Below are 22768 nucleotides of genomic sequence, written 5' to 3' on the forward strand. Positions count from 1 at the left end.
TTTCTATTTTTCCTTAGTTGTAATTAACTAGAAAAAATCAATCTAATTAACCCTAATTATTGAACAACTCCCAGATAATCGCAAAGAATTAATTTAATAACAACTTTATGAATTAGAGAAATCGATGAACTAGATAACACAAGCACAATCGGTTGCATTTAACCTATTTAAACATTCTTCCTAATCTTCAATAAATCCTGAAGCAGCAAATTATTAAACCCTAGTTGCTTCACAAGTTAAAGTGACCAAACAATTACGGATTTGATGTTTAACTTAGCTATAGATTGAGATGCATGATAAACTAATAGGCTTTTTTAGCAATCAAACACAACAATCATGGAAATATGTGTAGAAGACTATTCAATACTCAAAACATGCATTAAATAATGAAAATCAATTAGATCTCACACTTGTATAGATTCTGAGGCTTCAACCTCTTTCGACCAATTACAAGAGTTTAGTTACAAATCATAAATCTAAGAGCAAAGAGAGAGAAAATATGTTTGGAGGTGTCTATCTGCGTTCTAGGACGATTTTAGGGTATATATATCTAAAGGGATTTGTTTGCATAAGAGTTTGAAAAAAAATGAGCCATGCAACCGCATGGTTATTGGTGGTGCGGTCGCATAGGACAATAATTTTCAACCCTAAAGTTCTTTGAAGCTAGGTGTGCGACCGCCTGGATTTTTCTTGAACCATGTGACTTAATGGTTTAACCGTTTTCTCCACCGGACAGCTTTCAGTAGTTTGGTCATAACTTTCTCTTCCAATGTTCGATGGAGACGATTCAAAGTGTGTTGAAAACATAATGAAAAGGGATACAATTTTACCAGAGATAGAATTTTTTAAATTCGAACGTTTACTATACCAAAAATAGGTCTCAAACAGAGGCTAGAAATTTGGAGCATAACTTTTTTTGCTTGGAAGTTGATATGTGATAATACTTCGATTATATTTCATTTTTTTTTTGACTTTTTTCCTCATTCGATTGATTCCTAACTCTTGAATCTTCATTTCATTGCCTGTCTCATCTATGAATTTTTTACAACATGGTCCCTAAACTTTCACTTGCTTCTATTTTGGTCATTTTTCGCTCTTTTTCTACCGAATTTCATAGTTTCCATCCATTTACGACCTAAATAAAAATATAAGGGTACTAATTACATTTAGGCATCAATAAAATTCAAAGATGAAAGTATTAATGGATGAAAAAAATGACATGTTACATCAAATCAACATCAATTATCAAACTACATAACTTGTTTTTCAGATGGCATTTAGTATGAAAGATGTTCTCCCGTTGTTGCTCATCGTCGTCCACTTTGATTTGTGTATTAAGAGTGCACATCATCACAAGTGCTTCCCCTACCACCGGGTACTCTACTTCATCATCATTGTTAGAACCCTATAATTCAGGCATCTCATCTCCATCTCCATCTCCATCACTCATTACTTCCTCATTGAGGAGCAATGTGCCTTGATCCCAAGCACCTAAAGTATTTGATATCCCAATTCCTTGGGAGATTGGGAACCTGCTTTGGGTGTTGCTTTGCTAGCAACTTCCTCATTTTTCCTTGGTGGTTCGGCTTACTACTTGGAACGACCACATCACTTCTATTATTATCTCACTTTGGCTTCCAAAAGAGTTAGAACCCGATGGATACCTAACTGTCCCTATCCTCTTCAGTTGTCTCCACTTTCAAAGCTACATGCAGCATGTCCTCCAACTCCACATAATGTTGCAATTCCACTGTATAGCTATTTTCTTATTTAAATCATTTATAAACTGGGCTATGGTGGCCTCTGTATTCTCAACATTCGTCCTAATCATAGCAATCTCCATCTCCTCATGATAATCTTCCACACTCCTCCTGGTAGAGGCTTTGCAATTTTTAATGAAACTCCCTGTAGTAACGACTATGCACGAATTCCTTCCTCATGATAGCCTTTGACTCTTCCCATATATTAATAGGCCTCCCACGATTTCTCCTCCTAGTTGTCACTACTTGATCCTACCAAATAGTAGTATAATTGTTGAATTCAAGCATCGCAATTTTTACCTTCTTATCCTCTGAGTAATTATGGCAATCAAATATCAACTCTATTTTCTTTTCCCACTCCAAGTATGCTCTCAGACCACTTTCTTTGAATGAAGGAAATGTCATTTTGATGCTGCCCATACTTCCATCAACTTCATGTTTAACAAGATCTCTATCTCTCCTTTCATGCTTAACTCCATATGCCTCATTCTTCCTAACTCGGCATCCAATAATGTTCCCTCATCTATATCACTACCCGCTTCATATTCACCAATATTATCCACCCTAGGCTCCCGCCGACCTTGCCACCTTGCATTGGGAACACCTCTAGGTTGATCCCTACGTAAATTGGCAAGTAATGGGTCTTGACTCTTCATCCATGCCTCTTGCCTATCCAACCTGTCCCTCAATCTTCAATCAACCTCTCGAACCATGGTATCAACTCCTCCAACATGTTGAATTGATTGTTATTTCTAGGTGAGGTAAAATAATCTCTGTCAGACATCCTAAATCTAAAGTAGCATTTGCCTCACATGTATATGCTCGTGTATCACTCAAATTTTGCATTTTCCCTCTATTAGTCTAGCTACACTTGCCTTTTTCCACTCAACTCTTTCACCCAAGTACTTCAAAGAATTAATTTGATCTCAATCGAACTTTACTCTCGAAGAATTCAAATTTGGATGTGAGTGAGAATTGCAACTTAAAAGACTCAAGAAAGAAAGAAAGAAAGAGAGAAGCAAAAGAGTTTGAACCATTGAATGGAAACAATATTAATCCAAGAAAGTGGTTCTTGAATTTTGGGTTGGACAAGATTGACATATATGCAATTTTTTTTTCACTCAAAAAGATAAAATTGTATATAATGGTAATTTTTGAAATAATAAATAATAAATTCATATTTTTTCTCTAAAATTCGACTACGATACCAACAAAAAAAGACACTGATTGAGATGTTAAATTAGCATAAAAACAACTTTGAAACTTTTTTCGTACTTCTATTTATTAAAGATTAAAAAACGAAGAACACAAAGAATACGAAGAATGAAAGAAAATAAACAAAAGACTCAAACGGAAAGGAAAAATGATATAACCTTAATTTTTGGAGCCTAAGTTCTAATATCAACTGAAGCAAATCCAAGGAGCAATAGCATCTTCGAAACACACAAAATATTGAATCATGACCCAAGAAAGCCAAGAAATCAACGTTAAGAATTTGACCCAACAATATTGAATCAAAGAACCAACACAATTGCTAACGATATGTTGACCCGTGACCACAAGACTCAAGAATCTCACCCAAATTATTTGAACGCCACAGGAAACAAATCTTGATAACTTCAAAATTAGTTCGATTAAGAACAAATAATTAAAAGCAAATTGCTCACAAAGTAAGCTCTCAAATTAATGTATGAATAAAGTTGTTTACAATGTAAATAATGAGTTCTATTTACAGGGAACCAATAAAACTCTAGTAAAAAAGGGAATTAAAGTCTAACACTACTAAAAGATACCATAAAGTAGAGTTTTAATATAAATAAAAGATTTCATAGAAATTGGGAAATTCGCTTGCCGACAATGTAATGTGCTACTGCATAGTACAAATCTATGCGGTTGCATAGATCAAGTTGATCCTCTGGCTGAAGTTTCTGTAGAAGGCTATGCGGTTGCATAATTATATGGTCTAGCTCCTCCATCCATTGCTCGAATCAAGTTGATCCATCGTGTTTTTTCTCCCGAGTCCAATACAAAACTTGTGTTCCTTTACTTGCCATGATCAACGTGTCATTCATTGTAGCTTGAACAAGTAATCCCATCACTTCATTAACTCTCTTCGCTTGCAACCTAGTCATGGCCCTTCTTCAACGATCAACGGATTCTTGCCTGGACTTGCCTTCATTCCATGGATCACATCAAAAGGGCTCAAATGTAAAGGTTATTAGGTATAGTGATGGGCCAAGCCCAAAATCAGTAGATGGACCAAGTCAATAAATGGGCTAACAAATATAAACCATCGAAGAAGTGAGGGAATGGTACTTGAGCAACTCTAAATATGTTAGGCTAATTCCTATGGGGTCCAAACGGTTTTATGGTCTGGTCATTTCGTTGAGGTGTCGATATTTTAGTTCAATCATTTTATCGATGTTGACTGAGCAATTATATTGATTTAACATCATCGTCTAGGAGGTCATTTGACAATAATTTATCCAACATATGCATTGTGTGAAAAACCAATGAACTAAAATGCAATGATTTTTATGCATGATTCAAAATTAATCAATATAATTGGACGTGACACAATATATCCTGGCCCACAATCAGACGTAAATAAAATGACACTATAATTTCTTGAATTGACTATAATTTGTGCTTTTCTAATACTATATAAATTTATAGTGTCGTAATAAAGTGTAGGTATTAGCTTTATACATCAACCGAAGACATGTTTTCTGTGATTTTGCCAAGTGCACGTAATTTATTGTGAATAGGACCAATTCTGCACCGATCACAAAAATTTCCTTGCGTTCCCACACTTTGTCTAGATTATAAACTCATTTTGCAAGAACTGCTCCAGAATGTCCCTCTTTGCTTGAACCAAATTGAAGTTGAGCATGTTCCCTATTGACATCTCCAATACGAACAAGGCATTTTTGTAATGCCTGTTGTACTAGGTAGGGCCAATTATTAGTTTTCAAGTGATGTCATTTCCACATTAATTAAAACATACTTTCATAATTTTCTTTCCATTCTTAATTGACTTCTCGTGAAGTTTTTTTCAACATTCTGAAAGCAGGTTAACGAGCTTATTCCTTGTTTTCATCTCTTTGTGGAGATTGCTTCTTCCAAATCATCATCAGACACAATGATTGTCGATTTGGTAGTACCAGCATTTTCTTGATTTGGAACATCGCATGAGTCTTAGAATTACCGAAGAATTGATTAGCATCCTTGCTGGAGTTCATGAATCCAGTGTAAATCATAACGAACTGTGTAGGCAATTTAGGAATAAAATCTACAAATACTAGAAATAAATGATACAAGGAAAACCTGAATTTGTACAAAATTTTAAGATTCATTAAAATCTGAGTTTATGAAACTTGTAAACTTTACACCGGTGGAATGACATTTTGATACATGTAATGTCATTAAAGACGGTAGCCAGATACACTAATATATGACATTAAAATATGAGTTTATGATCCTTGTAATCTTTACAACTTTGGAATCAATTTTGATATATGTAATGTCATTAAAGACAGTAAAAAATACACAAATATACGGTAGCCTTCTCATACACAAATATATGTTGTTAAAATCTGAGTTTATGATACTTGTAATCTTTATACCGATGGAATCACATCTGATATATGTAATGTCATTAAAGACAGTAAAAAATACACAAATTTATGGTAGCCTTCTGACACACAAATATATGTCGTTAAAATCTGAGTTTAGGATACTAGTAATCTTTACACCGGTGGAAACACATCTGATATATGTAATGTCATTAAAGACAGTAAAAAATACACAAATTTATGGTAGCCTTCAGATACACAAATATATGTCATTCAAATCTGAGTTTACGATACTTGTTATCTTTACACAGATGGAATCACATTTTGATAAATGTAACGTGATTAAAGAAAGTAAAAAATACGTAAATATACGGAACCAGATACACGCATATATGACATTAAAATATGAGTTTATGATCCTTGAAATCTTTATACCTTTGGAATCAATTTTATATATGTAATGTCATTAAAGACAGTCAAAAATACACAAATATATGGTAGCCTTCAGATACACAAATGTCAATAAAATCTGATTTTACGAAACATGTAATCTTTACATGGGTGGAATCACATTTTGATATATGGGTCAAAAATACATAAATATATGGGAGCCTTCAGATAATTTTCGAAAAAATAATTTTTTTAAATTCAGATTTTTTGCTCAAAAATTTGACTACGATACCAAAGAAAAAAAGAAACTAAATTGGATCAAAAATAGCTTTTGAAAATTTTTGGTACTTTTATGTATTAAAGACTAAAAAAAGGAAGAACGTGAAGAACACGAAGAATGAAAAAAAATAAATGAAAGACTTAAACAGAAAGGAAAAAGGATATAACCTTGATTTTTGGAGTCTGAGTTTTGATACCAAATGAAGTGAATCCACGTAGCAATAGTAGCTTCGAAACCCACAAAATATTGAATACAACCCATAAAAGCCAAGAAATCAATGTTTAGAATTTGACCCAACAATATTGAATCAAAGAATCAACATAAATATATTGTAGCCTTTAGATAACGTATAATTAAAACCTATATAATAACTGATAATAAGCAGATAATTTTGTCATAATTCATCAATTAAAGCAAGTTCAAGATCATGAAAAGCTCTCTATCATGCTAATTCCTTTCCTCTGCTTGGCACTCTTATCATGCCTTTTTACTCCATCTATAGGTAAATTTATCCTTAAAAGTTAATAAAGTAATAAATTTTTACAAATTTCTTTAAGTTCTTGTAAAAGCAAAATTCACATTCCTCCAATTGTAGTAGAAAATAAAGCGTGGAAAGAAAAAATAATTAAAATTGGAGGAATGTGAATTTGGCTTTTAAAAGAACTTAAAGAAATTTGTAAAAATATTACTTCATTAACTTTTAAGGATAAATTTATCTATAGATGGAGTAAAAAGGCATGATAAGAGTGCCAAGCAGAGGAAAGGAATTAGCATGGTAGAGAGCTTTTCTTTCCTTTTAGTATTCAAGTAGATCACTTCTGAATCCTTGAAGGTCATCAAAATATTGATCAAAAGGACTAGAGTTACTTCGAGACCTCTGACTTTGTTGTTGAATTTTTTTTTGGCATATTTCTTGTATGGTCATTTGAAAAAACTCCATAAATTTGATCCATTATGAAATTTAAATCTTTTGGTAAAATTATTCCTTTCTTGATTTTCTATCTACTCATTTATTTAAAATTGATTGCATTATTCACATTTTTATTGTTCAAATACCCATATGATGAAATTTGTAAATTGTAAATTACCCTTCACTACATCTCAAAATAAAAATAAAAATTTGGACATTATTTGTTTTGAAGGAAAAATACAAACACGATTTGATAACCCCTATTGAATTGATGTAATCATCCTCCGTTTTTTTTTTTTTAATAAAAACTGCATTTATCTCAAGCATATTTGGTACACTAGATTAGATATGAATATTTTTTTATTTATATGATGTTCGATATAAATAATATGCAGATTAATTTATAATCCATTACACGATAACAAAATAACGAGAATCATAATTATTTATCGATAATTTTCATAAACTAGTTAAATTATATTATCGAGCGTGGGGCCAAGCCCAGCTGTCAAGGACCGCAACTTTACTTAGCCTCTTGACACTATCGCAGCTGTAGTTTGCCCAACTTCGACCGCACATTGTAAATATTAGTTCAAATTTGAGTTGTAATTTTCTTTTCATTGTAATAATTATTTCAATTGTAAAATAGTTCTGATATTAGCAAACGCTTATTATGATTTCTCATCTTTTAAAGTCTACTCCTGTCACTTAGGTTTTTCTTCCGAATGCTATTATAGGGGGTATTAGTCATTCAAAAATCTTTCAAGCTCACTCATGTTCACCTCCTGTACCAGCAATTGTAATTTTCTGCTTTCGTCAATTGTAATGTTCAATTTTCATCAATCGATTCAATTTACTTTCAATGTATTTAAAATCTCTGTTATAAGCTTTCTACAAAATTGTAATCAAGTTTTCTTTCGTCCCGATGTGATCAAGAAAGCTATGGATCCAATTACATCCCATACCACTGAGGTGAGCCTCAAAAGAAGAGTACAACTAAACAGCGCATGGATACACTTGATGAGACAACTACTAGGTTGTGCTATGCCGTGGACGGTCTTGAGGAAAAAGTCGAGATGGCAGAATCCGAGATTCGTGGGTTATAGATCCAACTGGATGAAAGCTAAAGGGCTTGCACAGCAATAACTAAAGCTACTACAATCATTCCTAATCTGCAGGATGAAATGGAAGCGTTGAGAGCTCAATTACGAGTACTCTAACGTACGGTGGGCAATGGGTAAGCTCCCGTACCTGATTATGCTCCTAGACTCAGAATTTATGAACCGTGTACATATGGAGGGACAGTGATATAAAAGAAGTTGAAAACTTCTTGTTTGACACGGAAAATTACTTTCTCGCTGCTTCGATCGAAGACAAAGCTAGAAAGGTAACCACAACTACCATGTATCTGGGTGGAGATGCAAAACTATGGTGGCAAGCCAAATATGCTGACATTCAGGCCAACAGGATACGAATAGATTCTTGGGATCTTTTTGCTACAACTTTAAGATTGCAAACCCAAGTGCAGGTTGTCGCGAGTAGTAAATCTCGGAAGTCCGAGGTCGAACCACAGGGAATTGGAAGGACATAAACTATTCTATGAGTAATGAACGGTTGGTGGAAATACGATTGAGACGAACACTAGAGCATCGGGGATTCACTTCGGATAAATGAGTAGAAATTGCCCTTGATCTTTAATTTAACTCATATGAAAATCAACTAAGAAGTCATCTCATATGGAAGATAAAACATTAATCACAAATATATTAAAAGATAGATCTTGATAATTGTTTGAGAGAATATGTCAAAATAAGTTGTTGGAATGTAGAGATTATCTAAGCATTTATTGTGCCAAAATTGTCAACAATAAATAAAAGTCTTTAACAAACCAAAACCATTTGTAGAACATATACTTCAAACAAGTAAGAAGATGAACATTGAAGAACAAAATGAAAGATCAAAGACAATACTAAACATTCATCAAAGTTTCACCCTTAGCTCTAGCTAAATGTTTAGAAATACATAGTGAAATGTTACAAAGAAAATGAAGGAAACTATAATATGATGGAGAGGAATTGATGATTCAAAATCGTGGCCAAGGTCCCCTTTTATAGGCAAAGGAACATCCAAAATTCAAGTAGGCAATGCAACTTGTTTCTGTCCAGCTTCAAGACAGCTGGAACATGCAACTTGATGCCAATTTTTAGATACATTGTGCAGCGAATTTGGACTTATGATCAACAGATAAATTATTTCTACTTGAGTTAACTTTCCATTGGTTCAAATATCAGGTTCATTGGATCTATATAACTCCAGATATGACAAAAAAAATAAGTGCTGCTTCACAGGTAAAGCTGTATCCGGCAGGTAACAAGCTGGACTTTGCACGGTAATTTTGGATACTTTGTGATACGAATTTGACTTCTTCCAAAACATGAAAGTTGTAGAAACGTTCCTTGTCTTTCCAACTCAACTTGAATCACCTCGATCCAATGTCTGAAGCTCAAGTTATGATTATTTTACCAACAGCTGCTTCTTGCTTGAGGCAGTCACTATTTTTGACTTTTCAACATTATTTTCCTCCACTTGCTCCACTTGTTCTAATTTGGAAATACAAGTGAAATACATCAAATAGATACTCTTTCAAATGTATAATACTCATGCCACCATGTATGTAAATACGTATTTCAATTAATTTCATTTTTAACCATGTATTTATGGAAATTGAATTTACGGCAAGAGAATTGAAATTAGAGACTAACATTAGTGTTTTTAAACAAAGTGAATGTAAAATGCCTTGTAAATGATATATCTTTGAAGAACTTTTAGACACTAATCACTTTTCAAGGAAGCGATCATATCGCAGTTTTTCCCAAAAATGTCAAGTATCAAGCTCGACGGGCACTTCGAGACCTGAAACATACCAGCTCTATCAGGGAGTATGTGAAAACCTTTTCAGGGCATATGTTGAATATTCGAGATATGTCTGAAAAGGATAAGCTCTTCACCTTTATGGAAGGATTGAAACCGTGGACATGCACGAAACTTCAGAGACAGAAGGTTACTGATTTGAGCAGGGCCATGGGAGCCGCCGAATGTTTGAGCGACTACCAAACTTCTTCCAGTAAAGATCGACCTTTGGAAAGTAATCAAACAATTGGAGGTGGTAATAGACCTTACAGACCCAGTTCGAACCCAAATGGGGGAGAGCGTTACTCACAGAATAAGGGAGGAGCCTATCAAAGCACTCGTGGCTTTGAGGGAAATTATCATAATAGCTATCAAGGAAATCATAACGGCAGCAACAGTAACAATTGGAACAAAGGAAAAGCAATGAAGGGCCGAACTGATGACACTCCCAAATTGACGTGCTTTTTATGCGGAGGACCTCATCGTGTGTCGGAGTGTCCTCAGAAATGGATGGTGAATGCATATTGTTAGCTAGTAAGTGGTGGGTCAAGTTCAAAGCAAGAGGCCCCACAAGTTAGTTGTCATGGTAAGACCAACTCTGAAGAGGATAGGGATGTAGTTGGGGGCATTTTCACATCGATGCAACACACTGTCACATCGGGTTGCTGAAAAGCATGATGTCCCCTTGAAAGAAGCAAGGATGGAAGAAGCGAAGGCTCGAATTTGTAAGGCTAAAGGCTTAATGTACATTGATGTTAAGATCAACGGGAAGCCAATCAGGGCTATGGTGGATACTGGTGCTACCCACAAATACCTTGCATGTACCGAAGTAGAGCGACTCGGACTTGTTCTGGAAAATGGTGGTGGGAAAGTCAAAGCAATCAACTTCGCTGCTCAACCAATAGCTGGAGTGGCAAAATCAGTGTTGATCAAAGTGGGTCCATTCGAGGGAAGGACAAATTTATCTGCAGTTGAGATGTATGATTTCAAGCTTATTCTAGGATTGGAATTTCTTCGAGATACTAAGATAGCAGTGTTGCTGTATTCCGATTCATTAATGGTGATGGGTAATAAGCCTTGTGTCATTCTTACACAAGTTGGGAGGATGGGCAAGAAGAGTATCTCGGCCATGCAATTTAGTAAGGGTTTCAAGAAAAATGAACCTTCTTTTTTGTGCACTCTTCGATTCGAGGAGATTAAAGAGGCGACTTGTCCTATTCCAAAACCCGTTAAAAGACTTATTCGAGAATTTGAAGGCATCATGCCGGACGAATTACCACCAAGAAGGACGATTGATCATGAAATCGAACTTATTCCTGGGGCCAAACCTCCCGCTAGGGCACCAAATCGTATGTCTCATCCTGAGCTTGAAGAGCTTAGGAAATAATTGGGAGAAATGTTGGAGAGTGGAATCATTGTGCCTGCGAAGTCACCATATGGAGCTCCTGTGTTGTTTCAGAAAAGGCTGATGGTTCTCTTAGAATGTGCTGTGACTATCGAGCTTTAAACAAGATCACTGTAAAGAATAGCTATCCTATCCCACTAGTTGCGAAATTCTTCCATCGACTGAGTTGGGCGAAGTATTACACAAAAATTGATCTTAGGTCCGGATACTAGCAAGTTCGGATCAACTAGGGAGATGAAGTAAAGACTACGGTGGTAACCAGATATGGAGTCTTTGAATTTAAAGTGATGCTTTTTTTGGTTCGACAAACGCTCCAGCAACATTTTGTACTATGATGAATCAGGTAATTCACGGGGTCATCGATGATTTTGTCGTGGTATACTTGGAAGACATAGTGATCTACAGTGAGACATTGGAGAAACATGTCCAACATGTGAGGCAAGTTTTTAATCGGTTATGGGAGAATGAACTCTATGCCAAACTATCTAAATGCTCATTTGCTCAGACATCTATCAGTTTCTTGGGTCACATCATTGAAAAAGGTAAAATTCGTATGGATTCGAAGAAGGTTACAACCATGAAAGATTGACAACCACCAAAAATCGTACATGATGTACGTTCATTTCTTGGTTATGCAATTATTATAAAAAATTTGTGAAAGGCTACTCAGAAATTGTACTGCCACTTACCGAATTGACAAAGAAGGATAAGAATTGGGATTGGTCGTCCCAATGCCAAATTGCTTTTGAAAAGTTGAAGAAGTCCATATGGACGAACCCGATTTTAGCCTTACCGGATATGACTAAACCATTTGAAGTTCATACAGATGCTTCAGATTTTGCACAGGTGGAGTCCTTATGCAAGAAGGACATCCGGTAGTGTATGAGAGCCGGAAGTTAAACCAAACAGAACGTCGTTACTCAGCGCATGAAAAGGAATTGTTGGCAGTAGTCCATTGTCTCGGAGGATGGCGTCACTATTTGCTTGGGTCTCCATTTATTGTGAAGATAGAGAACATTGCAGTTAGTTACTTCATGTCCTAACCAAAACTATCGAGCAAGTAGGCTCGTTGGCAGGAATTTCTTTCAGAGTTCAAATGCTAGAGTATCGTTCCAGAACTAGTAATCATGTGCTGATGCTTTTAGTCGACGGGCCAATTTGGTTGCCATTTGCTTCGTGACTGCTCTTTCAGGGAGCGCCGTCACCACAAATACAAGAGACCAAATTTGGGCACTTATGGAGAAAGACCCGACTACTCAATATTTGGTCGACCTCATCTAGCAGTGTAAAACTGGATAGTTCTAGTTCGATGGGGGAACTAGTGAAGATAAAGGGAGACCACCTATATATTCATTCCTAAGGGCGGAGATTTGAGGAAATCACTAATTACGGAATGCCACGACACGATTTGGGCAGGGCATCCTGAAGAGGAACGCACTTGTGTAATATTGCAACGTGTATACTACTGGCCTAAAATGCAGGATGACATTGCAACCTATGTAAAAACCTGTTTTATTTGTCAGCAAGATAAGATAGATCATCAGAAAAAGGTGGGCTTATTGGAGCCCCTTTCTGTCCCAACCTGACCATTCGAAAGTGTATCGATGGACTACATTATTAGGTTGCCAAAAGTTGAGGATTTTAGCACTATCATCGTCGTGGTGGACCATCTATTAAAATACGTAACTTTCATTGCAGGGCCTAAGTATGTTTCTGTGAAAGAGACGGCTCAACTCTTCTTCAAACATATTGTCAAATATTGGGGACTGCCTAAGGACATTATCAGTGATCGAGATCCTTGGTTCACTGACATATTTTGGACTAAGTTGTTCAAACTTCTTGGTTCAACTTTGAGCATGAGTTTTAGTTTTTACCCACAATCTGACGGATAGACGGAGCTCTTCAATTCTATGCTAGAAGAATATCTTCAGCACTTTATCTCTACTTCGCAGAAAAACTAGGTAAAACTTATGGATGCGGCTCTGATTTGCTTTAATGCCCAAAAGAACTCTTCCACCAATAAGAGTCCTTTTGAGATTGTTACTGGCCAGCAACAACTACTTCCTCATACAGTGGATATCGAATGAAGTACCAAGTCTCCTCAAGCGAAGAACTTTTCTTAGGAGTGGAAACAAAATATTGAAATTGCTCATCTCTACTTCGCAGAAAAACTAGGTAAAACTTATGGATGCGGCTCTGATTTGCTTTAATGCCCAAAAGAACTCTTCCACCAATAAGAGTCCTTTTGAGATTGTTACTGGCCAGCAACAACTACTTCCTCATACAGTGGATATCGAATGAAGTACCAAGTCTCCTCAAGCGAAGAACTTTTCTTAGGAGTGGAAACAAAATATTGAAATTGCTCAGAGTTATCTTGAAAAAGCTAAAAAACAGTATAATAAGTCTGCAGATCTAAAGTGTCGTTTCATTGAATTCAATGTTGGAGATCTTGTAATGGTTAAACTTCCCGATAGAAATGTTTACAAACCAACAAGACGGAAGGACTCAAGACTGGCGCCAAAATACATTGGACCATTACCCATCGTGAAGAGGATTGGAAGAGTCCCATATAAAGTTGAACTCTCTTCATGGTGTAAAATCCACAAGGCCCTTCATGTTAGTGTGCTGAAACAATACTTTGCGGATAAGAAGGACGCATCTAGAAATGAGCCAAAACACCTATGTTTGAACTGAAGAAAGCTGGAAAGAAGGTTGCTGAAGCTATTCTTGACCATTGAATCACTCGAGCTTCTAGAAAAGATCATCAAGAATATTTATTTAAATGGATTGGATGCAGCAGCGAGGAGAATACTTGGGAAAGAGAAAAGGATCTTGGAGCCTTCAAACCATTAATTGAAGCATATCATGGATTGATGACACCAAGGACGTCACCAAAACAAATGTAGGAGAATGTCAAGGACTGCAGCTTTACTTAGCCCCTTAACACATCGCAATTGTAGTTTGCCCAATTTCGACAGCACATTGTAAATATTAATTCAAGTTTGAGTTGTAATTTTCTTTTCATTGTAATAGTTATTTCAGTTGTAAAATAGCTCTGATATTAGTAAACATTTATTATGATTCCTCATCTTTTAAACGTCTACTCCTGTCACTTAAGTTTTTCTTTCGAATGCTATTATACGGGGTATTAGTCATTCAAAAACTTTCAAGCTCACTGATGTCTTCTCCCTGTACTAGCAATTGTAATTTTTTGCTTTAGTTAATTGTAATGTTCAGCTTTCATCAATCAATGTTCAATTTACTTTCAATGTATTCAAAATCTCTGTTGTAAGCTTTCTACAAAATTGTAATCAAACTTTCTTGATGGATGTTGAAGTTTACTTACTCTTCATTAACCCGTAGTGTCAACTTTCCTTCTTGTACATTAATCAACGCTCTTCCAGTAGCCATGAAAGGTCTACCAGGAATCAATGGTACTTTCTCACCCTCCTCAATGTCCAACACCGGAAAGCTCACAGCAAAGATGAACTTATCGACCTTCACCAATACATCTTCAATAATACCCTTGGGGTATGTAGTTGATTAGTCTACCATTTGCAAGGTGAGGCTTGTGGGCTTCACTTCTCCAAGACCCAATTTTTTGAACACAGATAGGGGTATCAAGTTAATGCTAGCTCCAAGGTTACACAGTGCTCTATCAAATGTGATATCACCAATATTGCAAGGAATGTTGAAGTTACCTGTATCTTTTAATTTCTGAGGGAGCTTTTTCTGGAGAATGACACTACACTCTTCTGTTAGCTTAACCATTTCAAACGCCTCCATCTTTCTCTTCTTTGACATCACTTCCTTCAAGAACTTGGCATAGTTAGGCATTTAGGCCAAGGCATCTGCAAAAGGAATGTTGATGTGGATTTTTTTGAAGACCTCTAAGAACTTTACGAACTGCTCATCAATTTTCTTTTTCATGAATCTCTATGGGAATGGTAGCGGGGGTTTCAAGATAGGTGGGTTGTTTGGAAATGAGATTGAATAAAGCTTATGAATATCTTTTGTTGCCTCTGCTTTGGTCTTCTACTCTTCAATCTGTTCTAATAGCTTCGTAGTCCTGGATGGTACTAGTTTGCTGAGTAGTTTCCTTTTTGATTGAAGTTTCTGCCATTCACATATTGGACTTGCTCCTTCTCCAACTCAAACGCATAGTATGAAGTGTAGGCATCCATGATGGAATCTGGTTTCTTCTAAGTTCACTGTGATGTATACACTGCTATTTGATTAGTGAAAGATGACATTTAAGCTGCAAGGGTGATAATGGGATCCACTCTATAAAGGCCAGCAACTTTCTTTGCACTTGGATGCTTACTTGGCCATTGATAGCTATTAGTAGCTATCTCATCTAGTAATGAATAGGCAGCCTCTACACTCTTGGATGTCAATGCACCCCATGCTGTAGCGTCTACTATTGTCCATGTCTAACCATTCAACCTATTGTAAAAGAGTTCGATTTGCATCCAATTCTGATAACCATGTTGGGGGCATCTTCTGAGTAGATCTTTGAATCTCTCCCAAGCTTCATAGAATGATTCGAAGTCAACTTGTCTGAACTGACCAATTTCACTCTGCAATTGAGCTGTCTTGGAAGGAAAAATGAATTTGGTGAGGAATTTTTGAGCGAATTCTTCCCAAGTTGTGATAGATCAACGATTGGAACCATACTTTTGCCTTATCTCTTAAAGAGAAGGAAAATAAGCAGAGTCAGATGATGTGATCAGTAACACCATTCATCTTGACTGTATCACAAATTTCCATAAAAGACCTCAGATGAGCATTTGGCTCTTCTGTTAGAGCTCTCCCAAACTGATTTTCTCGTAGCTATTGTCAGATGTGCAATATCGAATTAGTTCTCATCGACAACTGGTCTGATGTAACCCTTTATTGCCCTTTGTTGAACATTACGATTGTTTTGATGTGCTATTGGTAGATCTTGTTCTGCCATTGTTTCAAGGTTTTGTCTCTGTAGGCCCCTTAAAAATGGAGAGTACGTTCTGGTTCAGGGCTAATGGGTAGTAGTTCGAGACTTTTCGATCTTCGCATAAGCTGAAATAAGAATCAAAGTCTCATTAAAAGTAAAGAAATCTAAATTAAAACAAAAACTACTTGGTAATAATATTAGCATAAATTAAATTAAACAATCACCGACAACGGCGCCAAAATCTTGCTACACATTTTCCACAACGTAATTTATACCACAGGTGTACAGTGTCAAGTCTTGTAATATAGTAAAAGAGTTAAGAATGTCAAACCCATAAGAATTGTAATTCAATTTCTACTAAGTATTGTACTTGTGTAGCTCTTATTTTATCTAGATGAATGAAAATTTGAAATCAATGATTTTAACTAAATTAATGTGATGAATGTGGTGAGAAATTCAACAAATAAATGCAAGATATAAGAATAATCAACATGAGAAAGTCTAGGGTTATGATTTCACCTCACCATCAAAAATGATTTTCAAAAGCCTAGTTATTTCTAATCAATTTTCCATGTTTATAAGCAAGAACCCAAATGTAATTCTATCCCCTCTCTCGAGTGCCGGCTAGAAATTAATTCCAATATCACTACTCCAAATTAAAATCAAGAATTTATCAAAGTCCTGGTTCTTTTATGGAGAAAGCTTCATAAATCTTATACTTTCTCTCGAAACCCATAAAATCTATGTTGTGTTAAACTTATGATCATGCCTAAATTCTCCTCTCTCAAGTGCTAAAAATGACTAGCATCTACTCATTCAATTAGTGATCAATTAATTGAAAGCATTAAAATCATAACACAAATAAACACATGTCGAAAATCAAATAAAATTAATAAGTCCATATTCTCAAATTTTGGTTACAATCAAATTCTAGATTAAATGTTTAGTTCATGATGGATGAATTAAATCTAAACATATTTACGAATAACATAAAGAGAAAGAGAAAGAAAAACTCTTTTGAAGCTTTTAATTGGAATTCTCTTTGATATTCTTCATTCCTCTTTGCTTGATTCCTTGATGTTAGCCTTCTTGCCCTTGATGAATTTTGTGTTGAATTGTCTTCAATCTTACCCCTCTTCAATTTGTTCAAGAAATTAGGTCTTTTGAATGATATTTACGGTATCTTGAAATTTTTGGATGAATCATGGTTGAGTTGGGCCAAGAAAATTGAAATCCTTGTCCCGCATAGTTGGCACCTCGCGCCTGGTTCAGTTGAAAAGATAGACTGTACGTCATTCAGTTTTTTTAGCGTAGGTATTTTTTGCTATGTCAAAAGTTGGTCTCAATGAGAGACGAAAACTCCGGAGCATAACTTTTCATCGAAAATTGATTTACGATCATATTTTGATTAAATTTGATCCCTTTGACATCTTTCTTTGTCCAATACGATGTTCGACACAACTTTTAATTATTTCCATTTTAGTTCCCGAACTTTGGATTTTTTTCAATTTGGCCATTTCTCTCCAATTTTGCCAACTTTTACTTATTTCCTTTAATTTCATCAATCTATATCACAACATCAAAACACACATTAAACGCTCTAAAATTCGTAGGAATTAGGTAAATATCAAGTTTAGATAGGTATCTAAAGTATGAATAAAATATATTCATCAATATCTCAACAACACAAAGAAGTCATTCGAAGAAAAAATTGAAGTTGTTTGTCGAACAGTATAAACGTACACTGCGGAATAAGGTTGAGACGGAATTCTAGGCCGATTTCAAGTCATTTTCGCAGATGGTACCATGTACAACACAATATGAAATGGAGCAACAGTTGCAATCAGTCTATACCATTTCTAAATTCAGGAAAGCTTAGGATGAGTTCATGGGAAAGGTTTATTGCGACTTCATATCTACTTAGGAGGGGTCTTTCGGCACGACATAAGGAGTACGGTAGGGTGTTATGTACGAGGGCCAAAGAAAGAAAAAAATGCTTTGTCTCATTTAAGAGAGAAAGTTGTGAAGCTGTATACAGTTACCATTTGTTCGAATTTCAAGGAATAGTTTAGCATCATGCGATCTTAGTCTTGATTCACAGCGATGTCACCTTACATCCGGAAAAGTATATACTACGGAGGTGGAGGAGTAATGTTAGTAGAGCACATGCAACAATGTCAATGAACTACGATGGTTTGGTTAGTTCTCTTGAACGGTTGAGGTACAATGACATTGTCGCGCATTTGTACAGGTTCTAGACCTTGCTGTCGATGATGAAGGGTTAGTACATGCGATTAGGGACTGGAAAAAGTATAATGTGAAGATATGATGACGTGAAGAAGGTTGAGTATTAGAAGCAATGTCCTCATTCATCACATTAGTTAGGTAGTTGAACAATGTACTACTTTGCAAAATAATGTAAGCATGAATGTGAGGGATTCAAAATTGTCGAACAGAAATGGAGCACCCAGGAAATTGCAGAGAAATTGCATAAAAATTTTGGATATCATGAGGATAAGTCAAGAATATTTTTACTATACACCGATTAGTTTATGATTCACAATTCGTGAAAAAATTTGAAGATGGATGGGTTGCAATTGTTGATACGTATCATTTGTACGATAATGATTGGTTTTTTGGACTTTTTGATAACAGAGGTCATTAGCTGCCATGTTTTTTGAAGACTGCTTTCTGGGGTAGGTATGTCAACAACATAAAGAAGTACAAGTATGAATGCATTCTTCGATGGCTATGTGCATTCAAAGACAACCATGAAGCAGTTTATCGAACAGTATGAACGTACACTGTGAAATAAGGTTGAAAATGAATGTTAAGCCAATTTCAAGTCATTTCCACATATGATACCATGTGCAACACAATATGAAATGGAGCAACGTTTGTGATCAGTTTATACTATTTCTAAATCAGGAAAGCTCAGGATGAATTCACCGAAAGGTTTACTGTGACCTCATATCTACTTAGGAGGGGTCTTCCAGGAAGACGTAATAAGTACGAAAGGATGTTATGTACGAGGGCTGAAGAAAGAAAATAAATCATTTGTCTTATTTGAGAGAGATAATTGTGAAGTTGTATGCACTTGCCATTTGTTCAATTTTCATGGCATAGTTTACTATCATACGATCGTAATCTTGATTCGCAGCAATGTCGCCTTACTTCCAGAAAGGTATATATTACGGAGGTGGAGGAGACATGTTAGTAAAGCACATGTAATGGTATTAATGAACTATGATGGTTTGGTTAGTACTCCTGAACAGTTGAGATACGATAACATGTGTCGTACGTTCATGTAGGTTCTAGACCTTGCTGTTGATGATGAAGGGTAAGCATGTGCGATTATGGACTAGATAAAAGTACAATGTGAAGACTTGTTGATGTAAAGAAGGTTGAGTATTGGAAGCAATGTCCTCACGCATCACACTGGTCAAGAGTTGAACAGTTTACTACTTCATAAAATAATGCAACCATGAACATGCAGGATTCAAAATCATCGAATAGAAAGGAGTACCTAGGAAACTGCAAAGAAAAGGCCTATTGGAGTCGATTTACACCATATGAAGTTATATTTAAGTAAAAAAACTATAGATAGCAATGGACTATATATAAATACTATTTACCTTAGGGGGCACATGCTGGGAATTTCAACATCAACAAAAGGAAAGAGACCGAGGGCGAGGCATAGTGATATGCAAGATGGTGGAGTTGATGTTCAGCATACATCGCAACAACATTACTCCGTGCATACACTGATGTCATTTTTCAGTACTTCATGACAAAACAATGCCCATTCCCATAGTATTTGTTCGCTATGCTGTTATTCTACACAGGCGTCTTACAATCTTCAAGTTTTATTCCTCCGTCGTCGTCATCAAATGTTAATTATACTTCATGATTTGACTTTATCAATCTACCCTTCATTATTATTTAATTGTGAACGTAGTTATAATTTTTAATACTATTTCATTGTAATTGCTAACATAGACTTCAACTGTCTCACTTTCGACAGGAGGTTCATCATTCCAGCAAGCAGGTACATGGGGAGAGATTCGACAATAGCCAGCTTCGATTTCAATACCTGACTACATGTGAACAGCAGCAGCTTCATCAAGATGTGAAATGCAGATGAGTTCAACTGTATGATTTTTGTAACGACTATAATAGGCGTATGAAACTATTTTATTAATGTGGTTATTTACTTTTCTTTTTTATTTCTCAAGAATGATGCAAATCTGATTATTTAATTGTCTTTTTTTTAGTTTCGAATGTGGGGTTGTTAGAATTGTTCTCGTCATATATAAATTGTGGAACTGATTTTTTTTATGTTTGAATGATTTATGGTTGGGAATTAGAGGAATTTGGATCAGTACTCCATCTTTATGTATTGAATCATTTATGTTTGAATGACATATTTTGGAATACGTTTAGTAATTGAATGCCAGGCTATATATTTCTGCTCTATCTGCACTCTTCCTTACCTGCATCAAATTTCCAAATATACTATCAGATCCATGATTCTCAGTGCACAAGTTGATTGAGGGTAAATGCATTCGAAAAGAATTCTTATAGCTTCAGAATTATCAGCAAAGACACTGACAAATAATTTTCTTTCCTAATACATACAAGTACATACGGGGCACAATTAAAAAAGAAAAAGAAATTAGAGCTAACAAGAATAAGAACTCTTCAATGATACAAAATGAGTAGCAATAAAATCTATGTCAATAAAATGGAAAAAAACTACAGCAGTAATAAGTTCAAATATAACAGCTGATAGACCGATTGGAGAGAGTGACATACAATGCATCCGTATTTGTGTAATCTACTTCTCCAAATAGGAATACACCAACCGTTATATTTCATATAAAAAAAGTGGTTATCAATTAATGAAATGATTACGAAATTCACAAGATCAAGTTATACAATCCATCTGCACTTTTACAAAAAACTTAGTGAAAGTGTTGTTGCTATTGAAGCAAGAAACAAGAAATACAAACAGTTCAAAAATTGAAGTTTAATTGGAAGACATAAATTTAACTTGGTTTCCCAATTCTGCAACCTGATCACAATTGGACACTTCAACCATAATCTGTCTTTCTACAACAATACTAGCATTCAATTACTTTTCACTAGAACACAATTTTATACACACGTCAGTAAAAGTCTAATGAGCTCATGGGCATCCAAATATTACTGTAGATTACACAAAGAGGATAGCACTTGAGACTAATCTATCTCGCAAAATGGATATAGAAAGCACTAATAGATAAACTAAAAGGTAGATTTTCTGTAGATTATACAAAGAGGATAGCACTTTGAGACTAGTCTTGTAAATTAATATAGTTTACAAATATTAATATAGTTTACAAATATAGTTAACATATCTTCGCTGAAAATATTTTGACCTCATACAAAATATTATGTAATAACCACTAGATTGATAAATAGCCACTAATAAGGTCGACCACTTCCCTTCTCAACTCACTTTGACGATTCCTTGCAGACCTTCACATTCGTTATAATTTGTAGATCTTCTTCAACAGAGATGTGAACTTGAGATTGGAGTATGTGTGATATTTGTCCGGAAGTTTCATCCGTTGTAAAGTTAATTGAGGAAGCGCTAGGTCTAGATGATTGGCTATTTGATTCTTCTTTGAAAACTCAATCCCAAAATCCATAATTCTTAATGAAACAAAGAAATAATCGCCCTTTAATTTTAGTTTCCTTCTCCACCACGAAATACTTCTCAAATCTGTGCTCGCAATTTAGGCATCGGTGATGTGTTCCAGTCGCATATTAATCAAGTTTCTTCTAGCTTCTTCCAACCGAAATTGTTGAATTTCATTTTCTTAATGTAGAAGAATCCACATGCATGGATGAAGAAGAAAATTTGAATTAAAACTCTCCACCTTTTGACGGCCACAACTTCAATTGCTTAATGGAGAAGAAATCTATGCAAGAAGACAGTTTGAAATGAAATTCTCTAGCCGCAATTCTTGATTGGTTTTTTGGCCACAAGTTTATGACGGTTTGTAGCCAAGATTTTTCTGTAAATATGAGCTACCATAAAGAGAATTAGAATATCCCTTGAGAGGAAGAAAAATAGTATAGAAAAGAGAGAAAAAAGACAGATTAGAGAGACTCTTTTGAGAGGTTTTTTTTTTTTTAGTTTGTAAACTCCGTTATAAATTCTATTCAAGTAGAAATAGAATTGTTTTCCTCTTTTATTCTCTTCTCGTGATCGAAGAATCACAACAAGTGGTATCAGAGCTTGGTTCATCAATTAACCCTCGTAGTTTTTTATAAAGCTTTTACAAGTCAAGATGTCAATGGAGAAATCTTCATCAGGAGCTATGATCAAACTCACTGCCACCAATTACACACTGTGAAGGCCTCAGATGGAAGACCTCCTTAGTTGTAAGGATTTGTATGACCCCTTGGAAGCCAAAGGTGAAAACCCCGATCCTACCAAGGAGGCGGAATGGAAGAAGCTAAATAGAAAAACTATCGGTCAAATTCGACAATGGATTGACCATAGTGTTTTTCACCATATAGCACAGGAGATAGATGCATATGCTCTCTGGAAGATT

The 22768-nt window shown here is 35.5% G+C and overlaps 1 protein-coding gene across 1 annotated transcript; it reads right to left on the reverse strand.

Annotated features, from left to right (window-relative positions):
• Nucleotides 1-14572: 14572 nt before the first annotated feature.
• On the reverse strand, nucleotides 14573-15067 carry LOC111400355. The gene is made up of 2 exons (XM_023027769.1): nucleotides 14783-15067; nucleotides 14573-14728 (listed from the first exon to the last, which is right to left on the reverse strand). The coding sequence occupies exons 1-2, from the start codon at nucleotides 15065-15067 to the stop codon at nucleotides 14573-14575; spliced, it is 441 nt and encodes a 146-aa protein (XP_022883537.1).
• Nucleotides 15068-22768: the final 7701 nt, after the last annotated feature.

Source organism: Olea europaea, chromosome 10, assembly GCF_002742605.1.
Source record: "Olea europaea var. sylvestris chromosome 10, O_europaea_v1, whole genome shotgun sequence".
Taxonomy (NCBI): Eukaryota; Viridiplantae; Streptophyta; class Magnoliopsida; order Lamiales; family Oleaceae; genus Olea; species Olea europaea.